The sequence below is a fragment of the Gigantopelta aegis genome, chromosome 4 (genome assembly GCF_016097555.1).
Source record: "Gigantopelta aegis isolate Gae_Host chromosome 4, Gae_host_genome, whole genome shotgun sequence".
Classification (NCBI taxonomy): Eukaryota; Metazoa; Mollusca; class Gastropoda; order Neomphalida; family Peltospiridae; genus Gigantopelta; species Gigantopelta aegis.
The window spans coordinates 59,699,386-59,720,072 of NC_054702.1; the positions used below are offsets into that span (position 1 = coordinate 59,699,386).

General features: G+C 36.4%; 1 protein-coding gene across 2 annotated transcripts; it reads right to left on the reverse strand.

Moving 5' to 3' along the window:
- Positions 1-1,139: 1,139 nt before the first annotated feature.
- Positions 1,140-19,527, reverse strand: LOC121370844 (oxygen-dependent coproporphyrinogen-III oxidase-like). 2 transcript variants are annotated; one of them, XM_041496346.1, is made up of 14 exons: positions 19,432-19,527; positions 17,625-17,722; positions 16,965-17,025; positions 15,029-15,112; positions 14,330-14,380; positions 13,326-13,400; positions 11,219-11,337; positions 10,575-10,641; positions 8,784-8,909; positions 7,418-7,532; positions 5,853-5,932; positions 5,398-5,477; positions 3,724-3,853; positions 1,140-2,734 (listed from the first exon to the last, which is right to left on the reverse strand). In XM_041496346.1, exons 2-14 carry the CDS (start codon positions 17,714-17,716, stop codon positions 2,648-2,650), a joined length of 1,167 nt encoding a protein of 388 aa, XP_041352280.1. In that variant the 5' UTR covers positions 17,717-17,722; positions 19,432-19,527; the 3' UTR covers positions 1,140-2,647. The 2 variants fall into 2 exon arrangements, with proteins under 2 accessions (XP_041352280.1, XP_041352282.1); XM_041496348.1 differs by lacking the exon at positions 19,432-19,527 and adding an exon at positions 19,105-19,199.
- Between the last annotated feature and the right edge of the window lie 1,160 nt (positions 19,528-20,687).

Here is a 20,687-nt window from a genome sequence, read left to right on the forward strand (position 1 = left end):
AACATTTTGTTGTTAAAATCTTGATTAGCGATATTCGTCATCAACTGAAAATTAATTAGCAACTGCCGTTTAATGTTTTAAAAGTGTATTGCAATCTCTGAAATTTGCGTAGCCAATTGTGACACGATAATGAACAAAATGTTCTCTGCCTAGCCTAAATTAGATAAAAGTGTTTTGTTTAACGACTTAATAATCATCAGCTATTGGATACGAAATATTAGTTAATTCTGACAGATGTAGTCAGAGGAAACCCACAACATTTTTCCATTAGTAACAAGGGATCCTTTATGTGCAATTTTCCAGCGAGGACAGCACATACCATAGTCTTTGATATGCCAGTTGTGGATCACTGGTTGGGATGGAAAAAACAACAAAAAAAGAATCAGGTCCAATCCTATGACCCAACAACTGGCCTGCTGAGTAGATAACAAAACAAGAAAAAAAATAGCTGTTAAATCAGGTGGATAAAAACTTGCAAACAGCTTGTAAAAAAAATCCCCACCAAAAACAAAGCTCACTGACACGAGATTTGTTAACTACAGAATTTGTCCCTCTGCTTCTTATGCTGGTATATTTATCCTTTATTTCGATACCAACAGTAGAGTTATTTACCCTTGATGTACACATAACAGGCTAGCAATTATTTCATTAACGCTAGCGTGTTGTCGAATATCCATTAACTTAATCCTTCGAAATTTTAACGCAGGTTGAAAAGTGTATTGTGTAATGAAAATTGCATATGCAAAGCTCAGTCAGGAATGTAAAATTAATTCAATATATCTAATTTTCATTAAAGATGATTTCCAGTACTCCGGGTTTAAACTGTCGCTGACCAAATGTGAATTAAAAGTTTGAAGTTGTTTGCATATATAGATTACTAATTTGCCAAAAAGCTAATTAAAAAATAGTCGGTCATTTAAAGATTTATACCACTTTTTTTGCCATCTGGCTAAATGAACTTTAATTTGGCGACAAATTTTCCAAGCAAATTCGCGAAACTTGCTATTATTTTATAGGCTTCAGCATAAACCTTGTGTATTGGTTAAAATTTGGCGACCAATTTTCTTAGCAAATTCGCAAAATTGCTAATATTTTATGGGCTTCAACTCAAACCCCACCGAATACTGGTAAAAAGTAAAAAACATAGAAAGCTTTATTAACAGTGTAAATGTGGTTCACAAGATTCACATTTTCGGACTAGTATAATAATCTAAAACAATAAATCCTTCACCAATAAATTTCAAAAGCAATTCACACACATCCGCCACATCACAAAAATACCAAGAACAATATTTCAAAATCTTAGGTAACCGAAATTGGTTAAAATAATTTTGTTTAATGTACATCACCATGGTGATTTGCATAACCAGTGAATTATCTAAACCTAACACACTTGCACCACAATTTTGTAGGCCTACTACAGTGATGATAGTAATGTTTTAATAAACATTTTCATTTTGCAATGAGGTAGTGTTTTTCAATTTGGCTATCGACGTGTCAAAAGTTTGGAAGACACAGATTTTTTTGTAATTCATGATTAAAAGTTTTCGAGATTCTCAAGTCTGCAACTGATGGTTCACGTTAATTTAGTTGCATAAGTGACATGCAAACAGATAAAATGATTCACATAAAATATTCTGCCCTAAAATAATGTTTATTAATTGTACAAACAGTATGCTTTTGAAGCTGCTGGTTATTATTCAGGGATCAAAACCAAGGCCTGTAAAGAGTGAAAAGCAGTCCATTTTTAGACCTTGAAGGTGAATAAAAATTTACCTGCTAAAACTACACAAAACATTGGTGGTCATTTTTCAAGAAAGAGATGTAATATATGGTTATCTCGTCTGCTGTTTAGATTGTGATTCTGTCCTATTTTTATTACCATAATGCTTTAAAATCAGGGGTGGGAATTGGTGAACTGTAAAAAAGAGAAAATCTAGAAGGGTCCCAGAAATTCTTGAAATCCTAGGTTAAAATCTTTGTGCCAACTGACACATTCTGGAGGAAAGGACGATTAAAATGCAAGAAAACGCAATGTTCCATGAGAGGAAAACAGCTGATCAGAGGAGAATTCCCACTCCTGAAAATACATCTCAGAGATTCAACATTTTTCACACACTATCCTAACCCTTCCCACCACCCCATGAGCCCAACGGGCCATATTTGTTTCTTAGCAGGCCATATTTCATTTTTCCCTGCTATTTAAAAAAATATATATAACAGCAGGTCACATTTTACATTCCGAGCCATGTTATTACATGCAGTAAGGTATACCATAACAACATCACCACCATCTCAGTTTACTACATACTGGCCTTGCATGTGTATAAAACACGAGTCTTAAAAAAAAACACCCTCAAGTCTCAAACATAAAGGGTGTACATTCAGACAGCAGCGTCATTCAACTGCTTGTATTAAGCTTTACAAGCACAAACGGTAGCCTTAAGAAGTAAATCACGCTATTACTTCACAGACATTACAGAGACAAGATTTGCTGGTACACCCTTTCAGTGTCACATTCACATGAAGCAGGAACAAATTAAGCATCTCAGTTTATGGTTGACCAGAGTAGATTCCAGTAAAAGCCGATACTGGACAACACCAGTGTTTCCTCCATGCACAGGTTGGTATCTCGACACACGCCAGTTTAAGCCCAGTCTCTGGGATGCTTCAGAACCCATACAAACTTCTCCTCCTTGGAGCCTGGCTCAGGGCGATGGCAGTATTCCCACCTCTGTGAAAATCAATGAATGAATGAATGTTTTATCGACACCCCAGCATAAAAATACATGCCGGCTAATGGGTATCAACTAATTGTAAGTATATGAATAGGACAAACCTCTGTGAAAGGGAAAATAAAGAAAGAAGTTGAAAGATAGGAGCTGCTATTAGATTGGGAAGAAATTACATTGGAAGGAAAGAAATGAAAGGAAAGGGGGAACTGGGATAAAAAAAAATAATAATAATAATAATAAAAAATATTTTTTTTTTTTTTAAATTAAATAAATAAATTTAAACCAAACCTCTATGAATTCCTAACTAGTAATTTTATGCTGCATTCTAGATTAATTTGGTCAAATTTAGAAATATACATATATAATTAAATTCAGTGTATATAGGTATAGGGAAATGGCCCATGTGTGGTATAACCATAGGCAGACTCAAGTGATAGGGACTTATGGAGATATAACTATAATGAGACAGATAGGAAACAGAATAGGATTAACAGCAAAGGTAAGGAAGGCAAAAGCTAATGGATAATAATAGCCCTAACCCTCCATAATTTATTTATATTTAAAATACAGGTTAGGGATTTCCAAAGCTATCTTAGTGCTATAAAATCGTAAAACCATCATAGGCTATGATGTTGCTACAGCACACACCATAGTGATGTCAAAGCTTACGATGGTTTTATGATTTCACAGTGCTAAGAAATGGGCCCTAGCCTCTGAAAATTGTGAGGACAATCATTTCATTTGCATATCGCTCACACAAATCTAGTTTTGAATAACCCATTTGTCATTTGTGCATAAAATTTATAAAATCAATGACATGGTCATGATGGGTAATGCAAAACTAAAAAAATAAATGGGTTTGATAAAAAAAAAATTGCGCAACCCCTAAATGGTTTTACGTTAATTTTTAATTCTCAGAGGTTTGAAATAAAAACATGTGGTTTCAGTCCGACTGAATGAGACTCAGAAAGACTGTAGGAACACTTACTGCGAGCAGGGGAAGAGACATCAGTATACTCTCATATCTGGCACCAGGGGTGTACAGACCAAACTTGGTTCCACGGTCGTAGATGAGGTTAAATTCGACATACCGACCTCTTCTCAACAGCTGCCACTTCCTGTGGAAATACAACCAAAAATGTCCTATCTTAATTAGTATCTTCTAACTCAAGACCATTCTACATCAATCACATTATTGTAAAACTATTTTGTTATTCCTAAAAAGAACAAACTTTCTTTTCAACATCACCTGTCCTCAAAACTAGTGCATATTCCGTACGATTACGACGTAGCAAAACCCAGGACGTCCGAACCATAAGACACAAAGGAAAAAGAAGGAACTTGCAGTCACGTGACAGGAACAGGAAGGGGTGCGCAGTGTAAGAATTTTAGGCCATCCCATTGGCTGTTGGGATGTTCGGACCAGTCTACTAACCGTAGGGAATATGCACTAGTTTTGAGACAGGTGATGTATCTATAAAAGAGAAAACACTCCAAGTCTTCTCCAAATTTGTCAACACATTACTAACTTAACAAGCATTCCGAACCATAAGACACAAAGGAAAAAGAAGGAACTTGCAGTCACGTGACAGGAACAGGAAGGGGTGCGCAGTGTAAGAATTTTAGGCCATCCCATTGGCTGTTGGGATGTTCGGACCAGTCTACTAACCGTAGGGAATATGCACTAGTTTTGAGACAGGTGATGTATCTATAAAAGAGAAAACACTCCAAGTCTTCTCCAAATTTGTCAACACATTACTAACTTAACAAGCATTCTGGGAGTACTGCTGATGTAATACATGTCCCCTACAGGGCCCCAACACATTTTAATGGGGAAATAATATATGAATATAAAATGTCTTAGAGGGTGATAGTGCATTTTTCAAATATTACCCTCTCAGAAATGTTATTATACTGATTTCAACATGGTGAAGTTATTGAGAACAAGCTGTCAAAGAGAGGTCAAACCACCAGAAACAGACTTGATCTGTGCCTCTACATGATAAAGGTACATGCAAAACGTCAGCGCAGTATTTTAATGCATTGTAAAGTCTGAAAAAGGGTTATGGCTGTAATAGCTCTCAGTTCAAGGGCCACAACTCCATAACAAAAATGAGGTAATCCCCTATAAAACTCGCTTGATCTGTAACTGTATGATAAAGAAAGAAATGTTTTATTTAACGACACACTCAACACATTTTATTTACGGTTATATGGAAGGAAGGAAATGGTTTATTTAACGATGCACTCAACATATTTTATAATGAGAGAGGAAACCTGCTGTCGCCACTTCATTGGCTACTCTTTTTCGATTAGCAGCTAGGGATATTTTATATGCACCATCCCACAGACAGGATAGTACATACCACGGACTTTGATATACCAGTTGTGGTGCACTGCCTGGAACGAGAAATGGCTCAATGGGCCCACCGACGGGGATCAATCCGCCCCTGCACATGATAAGAGCACAACCTCAACTCTAAGCCTGCACACTCTTTTATTCATCTAGTACACCACATTTCTCTTAACGTTTTCATGTTCGAGCTGGAATGTCATCCTGAACTGAGCCTTTCCGTGATGTCATATGAATAGCAGTGTGCCATCAATTAACGGCATCGTGTTATGAAAGAGTTAACTTTATCAACCAAACCAAACTACTAACCGTTCACCATAGCTGAAGGTTTCATTTTTGTGCTTTTCCACAATTGGAATATAACATGGTACAACCGATTCAGCACAACTCTGAAAACAAAGCAAACCTATTAAGTTTTTAAATATACATTAATAAGGAAGGTTCAAGATAACATTTATAAGGGGAATGATTGCTCCTGTGATATTATTATTTTATTATTATTACTAAAAGCATTATTATAACTATAATATTTTAATTTATATTATCAAGGGGACAAGTGCTACTGCAGTATCAGCATTAGAAACTTCAAAATTGACTCCCCTACCACTTTTCGATTAAAGCTAGGGGTGATTTACCACTCATTTTACAAACAAAAAGCTATCAGCAGTCAGTTAATTTCCTTTCTTTCGTTATACCACCAGTGTGTGCTTTGTACATGTTGTAATTATGCTAAGGCTACACACGTAATTAACATAATATCGTACTGTGACAAACTTGAAAACTTCGTTTTGGTTTGGCGAATCAACATCATCAAAAAATATTCCTCCAATTCCTCGACTCTCACCTAAAATAATATTGTAAAACTAATAAGGCATTTCTTAAATTACTAAATAATATAAAAATTCAACTTAGCAAAAATTAAGATATTTTTCATAAAACATTAAATTTGCTGGTACAAGAAAGAAAGAAAGAAATGTTTTATTTAACGACGCACTCAACACATTTTATTTACGGTTATATGGCGTCAGACATATGGTTAAGGACCACACAGATTTTGAGAGGAAACCCGCTGTCGCCACTACATGGGCTACTCTTTCCGATTAGCAGCAAGGGATCTTTTATTTGCACTTCCCACAGGCAGGATAGCACAAACCATGGCCTTTGTTGAACCAGTTATGGATCACTGGTCGGTGCAAGTGGTTTACACCTACCCATTGAGCCTTGCGGAGCACTCACTCAGGGTTTGGAGTCGGTATCTGGATTTAAAATCCCATACCTCGACTGGGATCTGAACCCAGTACCTACCAGCCTGTAGACCGATGGCCTAACCACGATGCCACCGAGGCCGGTTTGCTGGTACAAGATGCCAGTATCATCAGCATAAACAATCTCTCAAACATTTATAAAGTTTGCCAGCAGAAACATTCAGGTCAAAAATACTACATCAATGTATTGATATAAAAAATGTTAAAATATTTTATACATTGCAATATCACAGGCTTTGCACAGAAATGTTTTTAATCCTACGTATTTTTTTACTTCACATTTCAAATGTCAATTCATAACTAAAATGAAATATCGCTATAAGTGTGATGAATTGTGTTTTGAAATATAATGGCAAATTAAATTTGACTAATCCAAATAAAAGACAGCAAAATAAAATCATACTATAGGAGATCATTATTGAATCAGCCTTTTGGAAAATTTATTGATTAATCTATATATTGAATTAATTTGTATTTGACAATTTAATGAATGATGACAGAAGTCAGACTTGGTTAATAATATAAAAAAATAAGTTTATTATTCACATGGTTCAACATAACTGAGTTATAAAGATAACAGGAAGCAAACATCTAATAACATGTGTACCAATGATGTATGTTTGGAAAGTGACGTCAAAACATGACTTTGAAATGTTTTGCACAATCCTTCTCATGCGAGTCATACTGATTTTACAAAACTCACATTAGGATTCAAGTATTACCCTCCCCTCCATGGCTAGCTCTGGGTGTGCAGAAAATTTTGACAAATTTTCTATGAAACTTCAAAAATTGCAAATAACAGTTAATTTATAACAAAATATTGGTTATTACATGAAATTATTTCGCCTAGTTAAAATAAAATTCGTCAACTGCTTTCAAAATTCTTCGCAATTGGCGAATTTGGCGAGTGCCAGAGCTAGCCCTGCCCTCTGTCAGGCAACACAAGAATTCTGACACTGCTCCTTTCTTCAAATCGATACAACACACAAGCTTGTATAATTATCTCTCTAGGGCTTGGAGTTGAATCTGAATACATGTAGCATTGTTATACCATGAAGACAAACCTCTATGTTCAATGAAGAAATAATTATCACACCACTTCTTGTACTTGGGGTACAGACTCTTGTTTCCACTCCTGTCACAAGCCGCCTTCAGTGTTCGATGGAAGTGCTTACAGTCCTGCACAAGAGGAATAGTAGAATTTGTCAAACACTCTTTGTACCCTGTCTTGTGCGGAGATATCATTTTAAATATATTATGGTTTTGTCATTCTGGTTTAGGTTAAAAGTGTTGTTAACTATGAGCTACACAGCTTAAATCTATTTTCTTACACACCTGTTATTTTTGATAACACATACTTGTTAACACATATACGTGTGATAACAATTTAAAGACATACAACTGGCTGCTCCTAGGTAATGACCAGGTCACCAATGTCATACCATCCACTGTTTTTTCAGGATATGTAAGAAATAGAATACAACATTCGTGTCCATTACATATCTTACATCTCGTTATTTAAAAAAGTATCCAACTCGCTTTCACTCATTACGTTTTAAACAACTCGTAAGATAAATGGTATTTGACGACCACTCATGTAGTATTCTCCATTTACTATATACTTTATATTTCCAATGAATGAATGAATCAATGAATGTTTAACAACACCCACGCACGAAAAATACATCGGCAATTGGGTGTCAAACTATGGTAAATGCAAACAAATAAAGTGATGATCAACATCAATATAAAAATTCAAGATGTAAACAAAAAGACAGTGTAAAGAACCGTGCAAAAACACAAATATCACAGATAGATACTGACTTTTACTCAAAATTTCAATTTTGTGCTGTATTGGCCATTCTCAAAGAGAATGTTACACCCCTGCACCAATGAGTAAAGTGGTATTCCTACTGCGTGCAGTATACTTCAGCATGCTCATATACCACAACGGTTTCGAGCATGTCTGCCCCAGGGTTCGACCCCTAAAAAGACAGGGGCCCAATCCGGGGCAGATGTATTCCTACTTCTGCTTTTATGTACGCCATGCAAAGCATTTGACAAAATACCTACGCTGAACATTCCAAACCGTATTCAAAAACCATGGCTGACATCATTACTCGTGTGACAACATTCTAGATCATGTTTTAGTACACACACTACACAAAATGCAGACAGGGAAAAATCATACAAATTACATCACTCTTCAAGGGAGATAACTCAGTCATTTGTTTTCTTTTTATCAAAAAGCACTATTAATGCAGGATTTTCAGTAAATATTATAAAATTAAAATAGCCTTTATTGGAAATGAAACATACCTAATGTTATCTCCTAATATTTGACCTCTCTGGTGTTAACTTAAATTATTACAATGATCTTTGAGTAAAAGATGTGTAGCATCGAATTGTGACTCACGAACACGAACTGACCTCTTCCACAAGGTAGGATGGTGTCAGGTCGGTACCTCCTCCAAACCACCACTGTTTTTTTCCATTTGGCAGCGTCAGTTCAAAGTACCGGTAGTTGAAGTGAACAGTGGGCACATGAGGATTTTTCTAAAAAAATATAATGATTAATTTATTTTTTATATTTCAATAATAAGCAGTTTACAAATGGTAGTTGATCACACACACACACACACACCCCTCCCCATTACAATAAAACATTCACTAATGTTACAAAAGTTAGCACTTTCTTTAACCTTCCGAGTACTGCAGGCGAGATATCTCACCCGACATCACGTCAGATGATATACTGTATACAGTGCATTCCCCCATACCTTGAAATTTTGCGTTCAAAAAGTGGTTTTCGGCTTGTATTTTCACTTGACAACAATGGCGGCACGTCGCGGTAATTTTCAGGGATCGATAGCTGATTGAGACAGCTAATTTGATAATAAATTTGATCGTTTTACCAACAACGAAAATCACCAAATATTGCAATATGAATCGTAGTTCGGTTTTTAAAAACAATTCTGGTCAGAAAGCCAGTGTTATCAGGAATAATGGACATAAATACTGGACAGCTGGCCACAAATGCACGTAAGTAAACGAATTTTTTTCTATTTTCTGCCTAATTTTAATCACCATTAACTGATCTAAAAATAATAAAAAGTACAAAAACCCACAAAAATAATACTTACCGATTCATATATGAACTTTATTTCATGTATTTATGAAACATTTAAGTAAATATATGTCAGTAAAAATTATAAATTTGTCTCCACTCAACGTGGTCTCAGTCATAGGCCATTATCAAAATTATAAACAGTTTGTTTTGTTTAACAACACACATTGATTTATTAATCATCGGCTATTGAATGTCAAACATTTGGTAATTTTGACATATAGTCCGAGAGGGAAAGAAAGAAAGAAATGTTTTATTTAACAACGCACTCAACACATTTTATTTACGATTATATGGTGTCAGACATGGTTAAGGACCACAAAGATATTGAGAGAGGAAACCCGCTGTCACCACTTCATGGGCTACTCTTTTCGATTAGCAGCAAGGGATCTTTTATATGCACCATCCCATAGACAGGATAGCACATACCACAGCCGTTGATGTACATAGTCAGAGAGGAAACCTGCAACATTTTTCAATTAATAGCACAGGCTGTTTTATATGCACGATCCCAAAGACAGGATAGCACATACCATGGCCTTTGGTATACCAGTTGTGGTGTATTGACTGGGACAAGAAATAGCTCAATGGGCCCACCGATCGGGATCAATCCCAGACCAACCACGTACCAAGCGAGCGCTTTACCACTGGGCTACATCCCGCCCCTGTTGTTACTTTATGATCATGTTTGGTCTGGCAGGTTCTGATTTGGCCCAGCGTAATTTGGAGCTTGCCAAACAATGTCCGGCAGGAATTTCAGCCAATTCTGACCCCTAATAATTATATTTTAATTACAATTCATTTATTTACATCCTGTGGATATGACATATAATATATATATATATATATATATATATTTTTAAAACATTAACATGGACTGACCAACCCATGATTAAAATAATGGGTTGGGATATTTAAGGGTGTCTTAAAGTGTTAGTAATCAAATATTCTTATATAAATATAATGTGATAAATAATTTGCTGTTGGAAGTATGTGCTAATAGACCATTGTTGGTAGTGCATATAACATCACATTGCAGTCACATTCTGCAACATTGTGAGGTAGCAAACTGATAACAACTAATGTTTACTCACTGGGTGAATAACAGAACTAATACCAGCTGCAAAAAATGGTAGATCTTCACCTTCGATGATTTTACCTCTGAAACGAAATCGTGTTAAAATGTGAGACTAACAATTAAGAGAATGTCCACTAACAGTTACTTTTCAAGTGTACAATCAACGTAAATTTTAGAATTTCACTCAGTGATCCACAGCTGGTGTGTGTGCAGGGATTTTAACAGGTGGGGGAGGGGTCTACACTGAGACAAGCAAAGTTTAAAGGGGATGAAATAATGTAACCCCCAAAAATGTATTTTAAAAAAAGAATTTGACACAGCAGGGATTTTGACACCCCCCCCCCCCCCCCACACATGTGCCTGGATAGGAGTAACTGTAAACAAGTTTCACTAAGTTCAGGCAGGACTTACAGCTTATCAGAAATGGAACTAAATACAAAACATTTATCATGTTGAGTTAAATGAAAAAGTTGATGCTGTCGCCAATACCACCGGAAAAGTAACAACTATCTCTCTCTCATGTTTTTTTCTTCTGTAAAGGCGAAACAAAAATATGTACCTTTGACACTAGGGTTAGCTGTTTCAAAGCGAATGCAGTCAAAAGTCAATGAGATTGATAGAAGAAAGGAATGATGAGAAATACAAGGATATTAAGGTCACCGTGATCTCATTTGCTGAATGGCCCCTTTAGGGAGTTTCCCTGTGACGACGGACACATTAACTCCAGCTTTCTCAAACACTGTGCCATCCTGCAGAACACACGTGACTCCACCACCGCCCTGCAAGTAGAAGACAAACACAATGAGAGAAAAGATTAAACGGCAACATTCTCAGACTTCTATAGTGAACAAGTATTCTGAGAATATTTCTAAAGCAAAACATGTCCCCTACCAGGCCCAACACCTTTTCTTATCTCCTATATGCAGAAAATAAGTAAAAATCAACATGAAAGTCAAACTTGATCAAGCTATACACAAAATTTCAGTTCAGTATCTTGAGACATTGTGAAAAAATATTCTGGAATGGGGTTTTTCCTATTAATTAAGTTCAAGGGCCATAAATCTCTATCAAAACTAGGTAAATCACTATGAACGTCAAGCTTGATCTGTAACAGTACATGACAAAGTTATACACAAAATCTTTGCTCAATATCTTCAGACACTGCAAAACATTGGCCCGAAGAACTATATGAGAGATAAGACGGACAGGACAAATATGAAACCTATAGTACCCTCCGGTAGACGACTAATAATGAATCCACACTACCTTTCTACTGAACATGTAGTTCACCTCCATCTGAAATGAGGATCACATTAAAACAAACTGATTGCAGTAACCAGAGTAAGTTGTAAAACCGACTGCTGTAACTCGAACTTGCTGCAGTTAACCACTCTATTTATAAAATTGTTTCAGCTAAATTTCTCCCAGCCACAACCAGAGTTCGACAAATCCGCTAGCCCGACGCCCGTGGCTAGTGGTTTTTAAGTTCGGGCTAGTGAGAAACGCAAAACCACTAGCCCAAAGGGCTAGTGGTTTCCCACCCCCTCTCCTTATCGCTCGATCATGTTTTTGGGTTTTTTCTTTTTCTCTCGGCTGAAATTTCGTTTAATAAATTTGATTGTGACGTTTGTCATAGAATAATATCAACAACATCATCAGTATATAATAATAATCCACTTGAACTAGGTCTGCAAACTGCAGTAACATGCTATCTCTACATCGTTACGGTTACAGAATGCATTGTTTACTTTTCCTTTTCAAGTTTCTGGCACAGGAAATCAAGTCTAATGACATGCGTGTTTTGATTGGTTGGACACGTCACGTGGTAGTTAATCACGCACATAATTATGTTTTAGGCCAAGAACTTGGAAATCACCAATCGCGACGACAGGTTAATCTCAGTCAAGTAAACACCAGTCATGCTTTGAATTTCAGTGTTTGTTTTATTTACCTATTGTTTTCTAATTTAACACTTCGCTTACATATGGTTATCGGCAACCAGGAAAATAATTTACTTTAATGGTAACCGCACATGCAATGACTTGGCTTGGGCTATTACGTTTGGATAATGTCTCACAGCTGCCGATACAAGATCATACCTTTTTTGTTTATCAATTAACAACGGATTAGATGTCGCCGTTCTATTCTTTTGATATCGGTTTGACATGGGATAATGCCCTGTATTTGAGCAACTGGCAGTACCGTTCCTGGCGACATGAATACTAGGCCCTAAAAGCATAACCCACTACCAAATACACTCAACCATCTATTACCGTGTGTCACACTGTCGTACCCTCATTTAAATTTAATTATTTTGATAGTGGTTTTAGATACCAACCATGAGTTTAATCAATTATTTTTCCCCGGGAGTGGGCAAAAGCGAAAACGGGACAATAACGATGGATCACACTGGACAAAAGACCAAACGTACAACACGACAAAACTGAAAGTTACAACATAATTTAAGTGTTTGTTTCATTTTACTGTTATACTCGTAAATGTGTAATCTTACAAAAATTAGATAAAAATCCAGTTATAATTGATCAAGAATTTGGGCTAGTGCTTTATCTTGGTGGGCTAGTGGTTTTCACAAACCCACTAGCCCTGTGGCTAGTGACGTTTCAAAATATTTGTCATACTCTGCCACAACTACTTCTTTCTATTTTCTTAATATTTCCAAATGCAAATAGTGATGGTTAAAATACAGCAAATGAGAAATATTTTAAGAATGGTGTTAGGAACACAACACTGTCAAGAGTAAGATTACCTCTTCCCTGGTCCACTTGTCAACGAGAAACTTCTTCTCTCCATCCTGTTCTTCAAGTGCATGACACACCTCGGCCTTTAATAAGAAAGCAGAAAGAAAAGAAAGAAATGTTTTATTTAACGACGCACTCAACACATTGTATTTATGGTTATATGGCATCAGACATATGGTTAAGGACCACAAAGATATTGAGTGAGGAAACCCACTGTCACCACTTCATGAGCTACTCTTTTTGATTAGCAGCAAGGGATCTTTTTTTATGCACCATCCGACAGACAGGGTAGTACACCATGGTAATAAGAAAGCAGAGACAACCAAGTTCAACACAAAAAACTAAATACATTATAAAAAACTCTTTTTAAACATGTACTTTGTTGAATAAATCTTGTAAATTAAGTTACATGTAAAGATCTCAAGGTCAGTGTGAACTACAATGGCTGTGAGCGAGTTAATGAAGTAATTAGTATATAGTTTAATTGCATTGAATGACATGGATTGCTGGTAATGCAACAATATGGTACACACAATGAAATTCAATCCCATAGAAATCAAATCATGTCATATATAACACCAATGAGTCAAGGCATGCTTTATTTAATGACGCACTCAACACATTTTATTTATGGTTATATGGCGTCAGACATATGGTTAAGGACCACATAGATATTGAGAGGAAACCTGCTGTCGCCACTTCATTGGCTACTCTTTTCAATTAGCAGCAAGGGATCTTTAATATGCACCATCCCACAGACAGTGTAGTACATACCACTGCCTTTGATATACCGTAGTGGTGCACTGGCTGGAACAAGAAATAGCCCAATGGGCCCACCGACGGGGATCGATCCCAAACCAACCACACATCAATGAACAGAGTTGAGAGATTTAGGCCCATACATTTATAAAAATTAAACATTACAAACAGTCATCACGAGAACGAGTATACTATAAAAAACAATAATAATTTTTAAAATAATAAAAAGCTATAAAATGGATATCCATATCACCTGAATTCTCATTATCATTATCTCCATTCTGGTTTTCATATCATCCGAGTTCTGAAGAAAACAAAAAAGAAATGTATTATGACATATTATTAATTTACTTAAAAAAAAAAAAAAAAACTTTCTTTAACTAATACATAATTGTTTTTTTTTTACACAATATCTAATTTCCAGTTTGAAACTGAACATCATATCTCAGTGTAAAAATACATCTACATCATTCAAAAACGAGGGAACCACAGATCATTCACATCAGTTCTACTTCTTTATCGACTCCAGCGCTGGATGTTGGTCAGTAGTAGCCAGCTCACTTTTGATACAGGGTAGACAAGGAACAGAGATGAAAATTAACCCAGGGCTCAAATTTAACGGCATAATCTGGCAATTCCTCAGTAACATGCTTCAATGCCCTCAAAATTAAACACAGTCTCAATACCAAACAGGCCGAGCCTTATTTTGCATGGTACTAACTGGTCATCATACTCAAATAAGACTCTTGAAAGTTGTATTATTACGAAAACATGTGATATTAAGACACTTGCTGAAGTTTGCCGTGTTGCCCTGTTTTATGGCTGTAATGCCCTAAAACGAAATCTTCATTGGTTTAGGCCAAAATGGCCTTGCCCTCCCAATTTGCGAAATTCAAGGCATGCGGCTTGCAACTATGGTGTTTTTATTCTGATTGGGGAATACATCACTGACCTCTTCCAGGGTCTTGTAGTCTGTTACTGGGTCAGCCATCCACAGAGACCGCTCACTTCTTACACTCGCTTGCTTGGCGAACACCTGAAATGAAACATTTAACAATACATCACATCTAGCAGCATGGTTACTGTACACCTTAGAATGCACGTAGGAGAAACTCAAATTACTCAACTTTACAACAGGACAATGCTGTCTGGATATATAATCGCCTGTTTCAAGAGCTTCTGAAACCCACCTACCCCATCATATGAACCAGAATTTTTGTATATCTTTGGCAAGGTGAAGGGTGCAATACTGTACATGTACAATGTGTTTATATACTCCACAAACCTAAATGTTAAAATTAACTTTGTGATTTCAATTTAAACATGTCAGATTAATGCAGACAGGAGCCTTTATTAGAATTACTGCAAATGTATGAAAATTAGTTATCTAACTAAAATTAATGTCATAAAAGGGAGATCATTCAACTGAAGAGGGTAACAAAAAAATCAATAGAATCATTGGGAATAATTTCCATACATGCTGGACATGTGGCCACAAATGTATGTAAGTAAGCCCGACTTTTATCAATTTGTTTGCATAATGTTAAATCAAACAATACTGAATCCTCTAAAAAATAAAAATTTGAAAAACACAAGGGGAAATAATAGTTGAACTTTCCCATTATATTATGTATTTTTAAATGAAAATATGTGAGCAAACTTACACCCCATCAATGTGTGTTTGTCATAAATGAATCCAATAAGCTAAAGGTTAACACAGTTCAAAATGTTTTCAGACAGTTGTCTTCCTTAGGCGTAACTGGAGTACATTAGCTTGTTTGAAAGTAATATTAAGGAGTGGCCGTTTAGGACTGCAAAAAGAGTTTCTCCTGATCGTGCTGGTATTTTAACATGTGTCCAATGTCTAGAGCCTTTTTAACAACTAAAATTACATAACACTATTAAACAGGGCTTCTAGAATGCAGTAGCCCGACACCCATACCTAGTGAGTTTTTACTGTTGGCAAGTAAATAATTTCTCTCATGATGCCTGATGGCTAACAAAAAAACAAAAAAACAAAAATTATCTAAAAAAAAATTAAATCTTAAAGCCGCACATCCTAGTTCCATCCAGCGAAAATAAATTATAATTTGGTTAACCTAAACACACTTAGATCACGTTTTTATCAAATGGAGTGAAAAAGCAGGTTTTATATCGATAAATACCATGGGAATCCCCATGTCCCAATTGCTTGAAATAATTTTGAAAGTTAGTATTCTGATGTCACCGGTAGATGTCGCTCGAAGCCCAACAATGCCTACGTCATGACAAATTTCACAGAGTGCACACAGACTTGGGATGCGTTCTTTTCACCTCTCCTGGACATGTTCCAACTGTTCTGTCCTGGTTGTATCCCCTCTCCAGATATCATAAGACTTAGCAAAATTATTGGTTTTAAGGGTTTGTAACGTTTTGTATTGAGACACTTACTTGTCTGAACTTTATTGTTACTGAAAATGTTCACGAACTGTGAAGAAAAATCTCACAAATGAACAACAACAAATTGGATGTTGATTGCGCGAACCGTGCACGAGAAAACAAACCGAACCAAAATGATAACGGTCACGTGGTATACCAACGTCTGTGACATTGAAACGTCTGTGACATCTAAAAATAGATTAGACCTTGTCTGCTCAACGTTTTTTTCTCAAACATGCATTCGTTTTTAAGAAATAAGAAAAATGCATTTTGTGGTATTACAAAAACCAGGATTACCAGGATTACCAAAAAACACTTCAGGTGAATGGAAATGTATATTCTAAATAATAAACGGTAAGTAAAGTGCAATTTTATTTGTGAAAAAAATGGGTTTAATAGCGAAAAACAACGCTACAACTATCCGTAACTAGGGTGTGTCCCTTTAACAATGACTGTACAGGATAAAATACCTGAGATGTATAGAGACTGTAGAAAGCTGATCCACCCAGCACAGTTCCTACAATTAATATTCTGCAAAAACAAAAACATTAATCATTAAGTTCTTTTGAATACTGATAAAATATATACATATGTACAACTGACTGTCATGGTCTTGACCTCTCCCAAGCTGACACAGATCAAGATGGCATAAGCTGACACAGATCAAGATGTCAAAAGTTAACACAGATCTCAAGATGTCATAAGCTGACATAAATCAAAGAGAAAATAAGCTGACACAGATTAAGATGACATAAGCTGACACAGATCAAGATGTCATATGATAAGCTCACACAGATCAAGATGACATAAGACATAAGCTGACACAAATCAAGATGACATAAGGTGATAGAGATCAAGATAACATAAACTGACATAGATCAATATGTCATAAGCTGACCCAGATCAAGATATCTTATATAGTTTTGCTAAAGCTAATCTAGCATTTGCAATTTGAACTTGAACATACAAAATATTGATTTTCTGTAAAAATAATAAACTCTGACAATTACAGTATCAATTATCCAACTTTGAACTTAATTTCTGATCAAATTTAGGTGAGTTATTTAATATCACTATCCTGTGATATCTACAGACAGGTTTCAACACTGCTGTTTCTAGTTGTAGCTTACCTGTGCTTCTTGACCTTGGGCATCTGTCGTCCACTAGCAAGAACAGCCATCGTCCGGAATGTCCTCAACAGATTCTGTGTAACTGTAGCCATATTAGTCTGCAAACAAACAAACAAACAAAAAACCCCTAAGTTTTGAAGATGGAGACTGTTTTTTTGAGGTATGTGATCATGTTAATCACTTTCCTAACCAATACAATTTATCTGCAATATAATGGTTAAAGTTGCAGGTCTACCCTAGTTAGGGCTAGCTCTGGTAGTCGCCAAATTCGCCAATTGCGAATTTTAAAAACTGGCAAATTTTATTTTAAGTTGGCGAAATAATTTTAGTACATTTAATTAGAAAATAACTGGTTTTCTGCCATTTTTGAAGTTTAAAAGATAATTTGGTGAAACTTTGTGTTCACCCAGAGCTAGTTCAGCCAGTTTCAGCCCGTGAAAATGGACACCAAGTTTGGTTAATTTACAACACATCTGTTTAAAAGTTACAATGAAGTGAAACAAGAGTCGGTGATGTTGAAACGGGGAAAATAACCTCATCTCCACAACCATTACTTCACAGAGGTATGTGCATATGTAGAATTATTGAATATGCATCTTTATGGTATACAGTGATGTAGCGTGACAGGGCCACCAGGGCGGTTGCCCTGGGCGCAAAATTCTGGACTGGTGTTCCCTAACACAGGGGAGTGTTAATGGTCCACTGGTTAGCAGGTGCAATACTAGCTTTGCCCCAGGCGCTGGCAACCCACGATACGCCACAGATGGTATTGCAAACAACAGTATAATCAGAAACACTTCGTTTTTAAAATGGTTATTCTAAACAATAAAATGATTTAACCTTTGTAATATAAAAAATATTGAATCATGTTTAATATAATTTCTGATTTCAATTATCAAAAAATGGATCCAATGCCTATGACCTGAACTCAAACATGTTTGATAGGATCAAGATTAGGAGACAGGCATGGCTATTATAAGTGAAATGTTATGCTACTCGTGAAGTTCATGAATGTCACGTTTATCAGTGCTGGTGTTGAAATGCTGGTACTGAAATATGTACTGAAAGAAACGGCCCCATCTCTTTACCTACATCTAGCCAGAAAATAGCATACACATCAGGGTTTAATTTAGTAGTGGCCCCCACCTAGGATTTTGATCAGGGTACGGCCCTGCTAACCATAGCCTGAGTACTCTGACTGTAAAATACATAGCTTGGTCTCTGACTGTAATGGTAACAGTAATGAGTGCGTATTTATGTCCAAATGTCCATCTAGCTCTCTTACAGTCAGAGTACTCTGGCTATGCTAACCATAGCTGCATGACAGCATTATCCCCAGGGTAGTTGTTTGGGGTTAACTGTTGGTCCAGACCGTTGGATAATAACTTTTGTACAACAAGTGAACAACAACAATAATAATACATTTTTCAAATGAAAATAGAACTTAGAAATTAAAAGGTAAATATATAAAACAATTTACCGTATTGGATTTACCTTTACCGCTACACAGCTACGGGTACTAGAAATTTAGCTGGTTTCTAAATGTTTTTCGAATTCTGCCGATGTGTGTTTTCGCACATGTTCTAGATCACAGTTTTGGAAAATTTTCGTGTGTATGGTCTCGGAGCTTACGTGACATCGTTACGTCGTGGAGACAATGCGTTTCAGCACGTATCGCTACAAAATTGGTATTAACACCATGTGACCAAATAGACTTGTTAAAAAATTGTTATCGCCAAATTTACGTAACAGTCGTAATTGAGACCAAATAGTGTCAATGTAATCTTTACCCCTAGGTATAACTTACCGGTACTTTTAATCTTTCAGCGGATGTTAACTGCACAATGTGCAAATATGTCACGCTGACCTTTCACTTTCGGCCGGGTCAGTCAGTCAATGATCGGTTTGTAGTAGAAATAACCGCTGAGAACGGGCGATAGTTCGTTCATACCCTCGGTCATTCAGTTTGCAAGTGACGTCATATTTATAGTCCGTCCTACAGGGTTGCATTTTTTTTCTTCATACTATGTAAATAACTACATGTTATTTATTTCCGAGCTGATTGATTTGTAAATTGCACACACAAATTGTATTTCTTTGTTATTTTCAAAACACTTTTACGTTTTTTCTTACGTCAAACCAAACTGAAATTATTTACAAAAAAACAACATTTTAATAGAATGATGGCACAGACTATAAATGTTTGTTTTTTGTTTTGTTTTTATGGGGTGGTGGGGGAGGTGCCTGAGATGTATTTCCATGGTCAAAATAAATAGAAACAAATGATATTTCATTCTGTTACCATAGCAAGAAAAACAAGTATTTTATAAAAAATATTTTAAAATTACATCGCCCCGCACCATTTACCGAGTAGAGGGCTTTGCGCATGGATATTCTGATTTATTATATAACATTTAGTGAAATATCTTAAAATATCAGTGAAATAAAAGCGTTATCAGTCACTCAGTGACGATAACACATTTTAGAGTGAAAATTTCACTATTTCACTCTAAAATGTGTTATGGGGCGGGACATAGCCCAGTGGTAAAGCGCACGCCTGATGCGCGGTCGGTCTGGTATCGATCCCCGTCGGTGGGCCCATTGGGCTATTTCTCGCTCCAGCCAGTGCACCATAACTGGTATATCAAAGGCCGTGGTATGTGTTATCCTGTCTGTGGGATGGTGCATATAAAAGATCCCTTGCTGCTAATCGAAAAGAGTAGCCCGTGAAGTGGCGACAGCGGGTTTCCTCTCTCAATATCTGTGTGGTCCTTAACCATATGTCATCCCTGTATTGAGTTTCCTCTCTTAAGATTCCCGTCGGTGGGCCCATTGGGCTATTTTTTGTTCCAGCCAGTGCACCACGACTGGTATATCAAAGACCGTGGTATGTACTACCCTGTCTGTGGGATGGTGCATATAAAAGATCCCTTGCTGCTAATCAAAAAGAGTAGCCCATGAAGTGGCGACAGCGGGTTTCCTCTCGATATCTGTGTGGTTCTTCTTAACCATATGTCTGACGCCATATACATGTAACCGTAAATTAAATGTGATGAGTGCGTC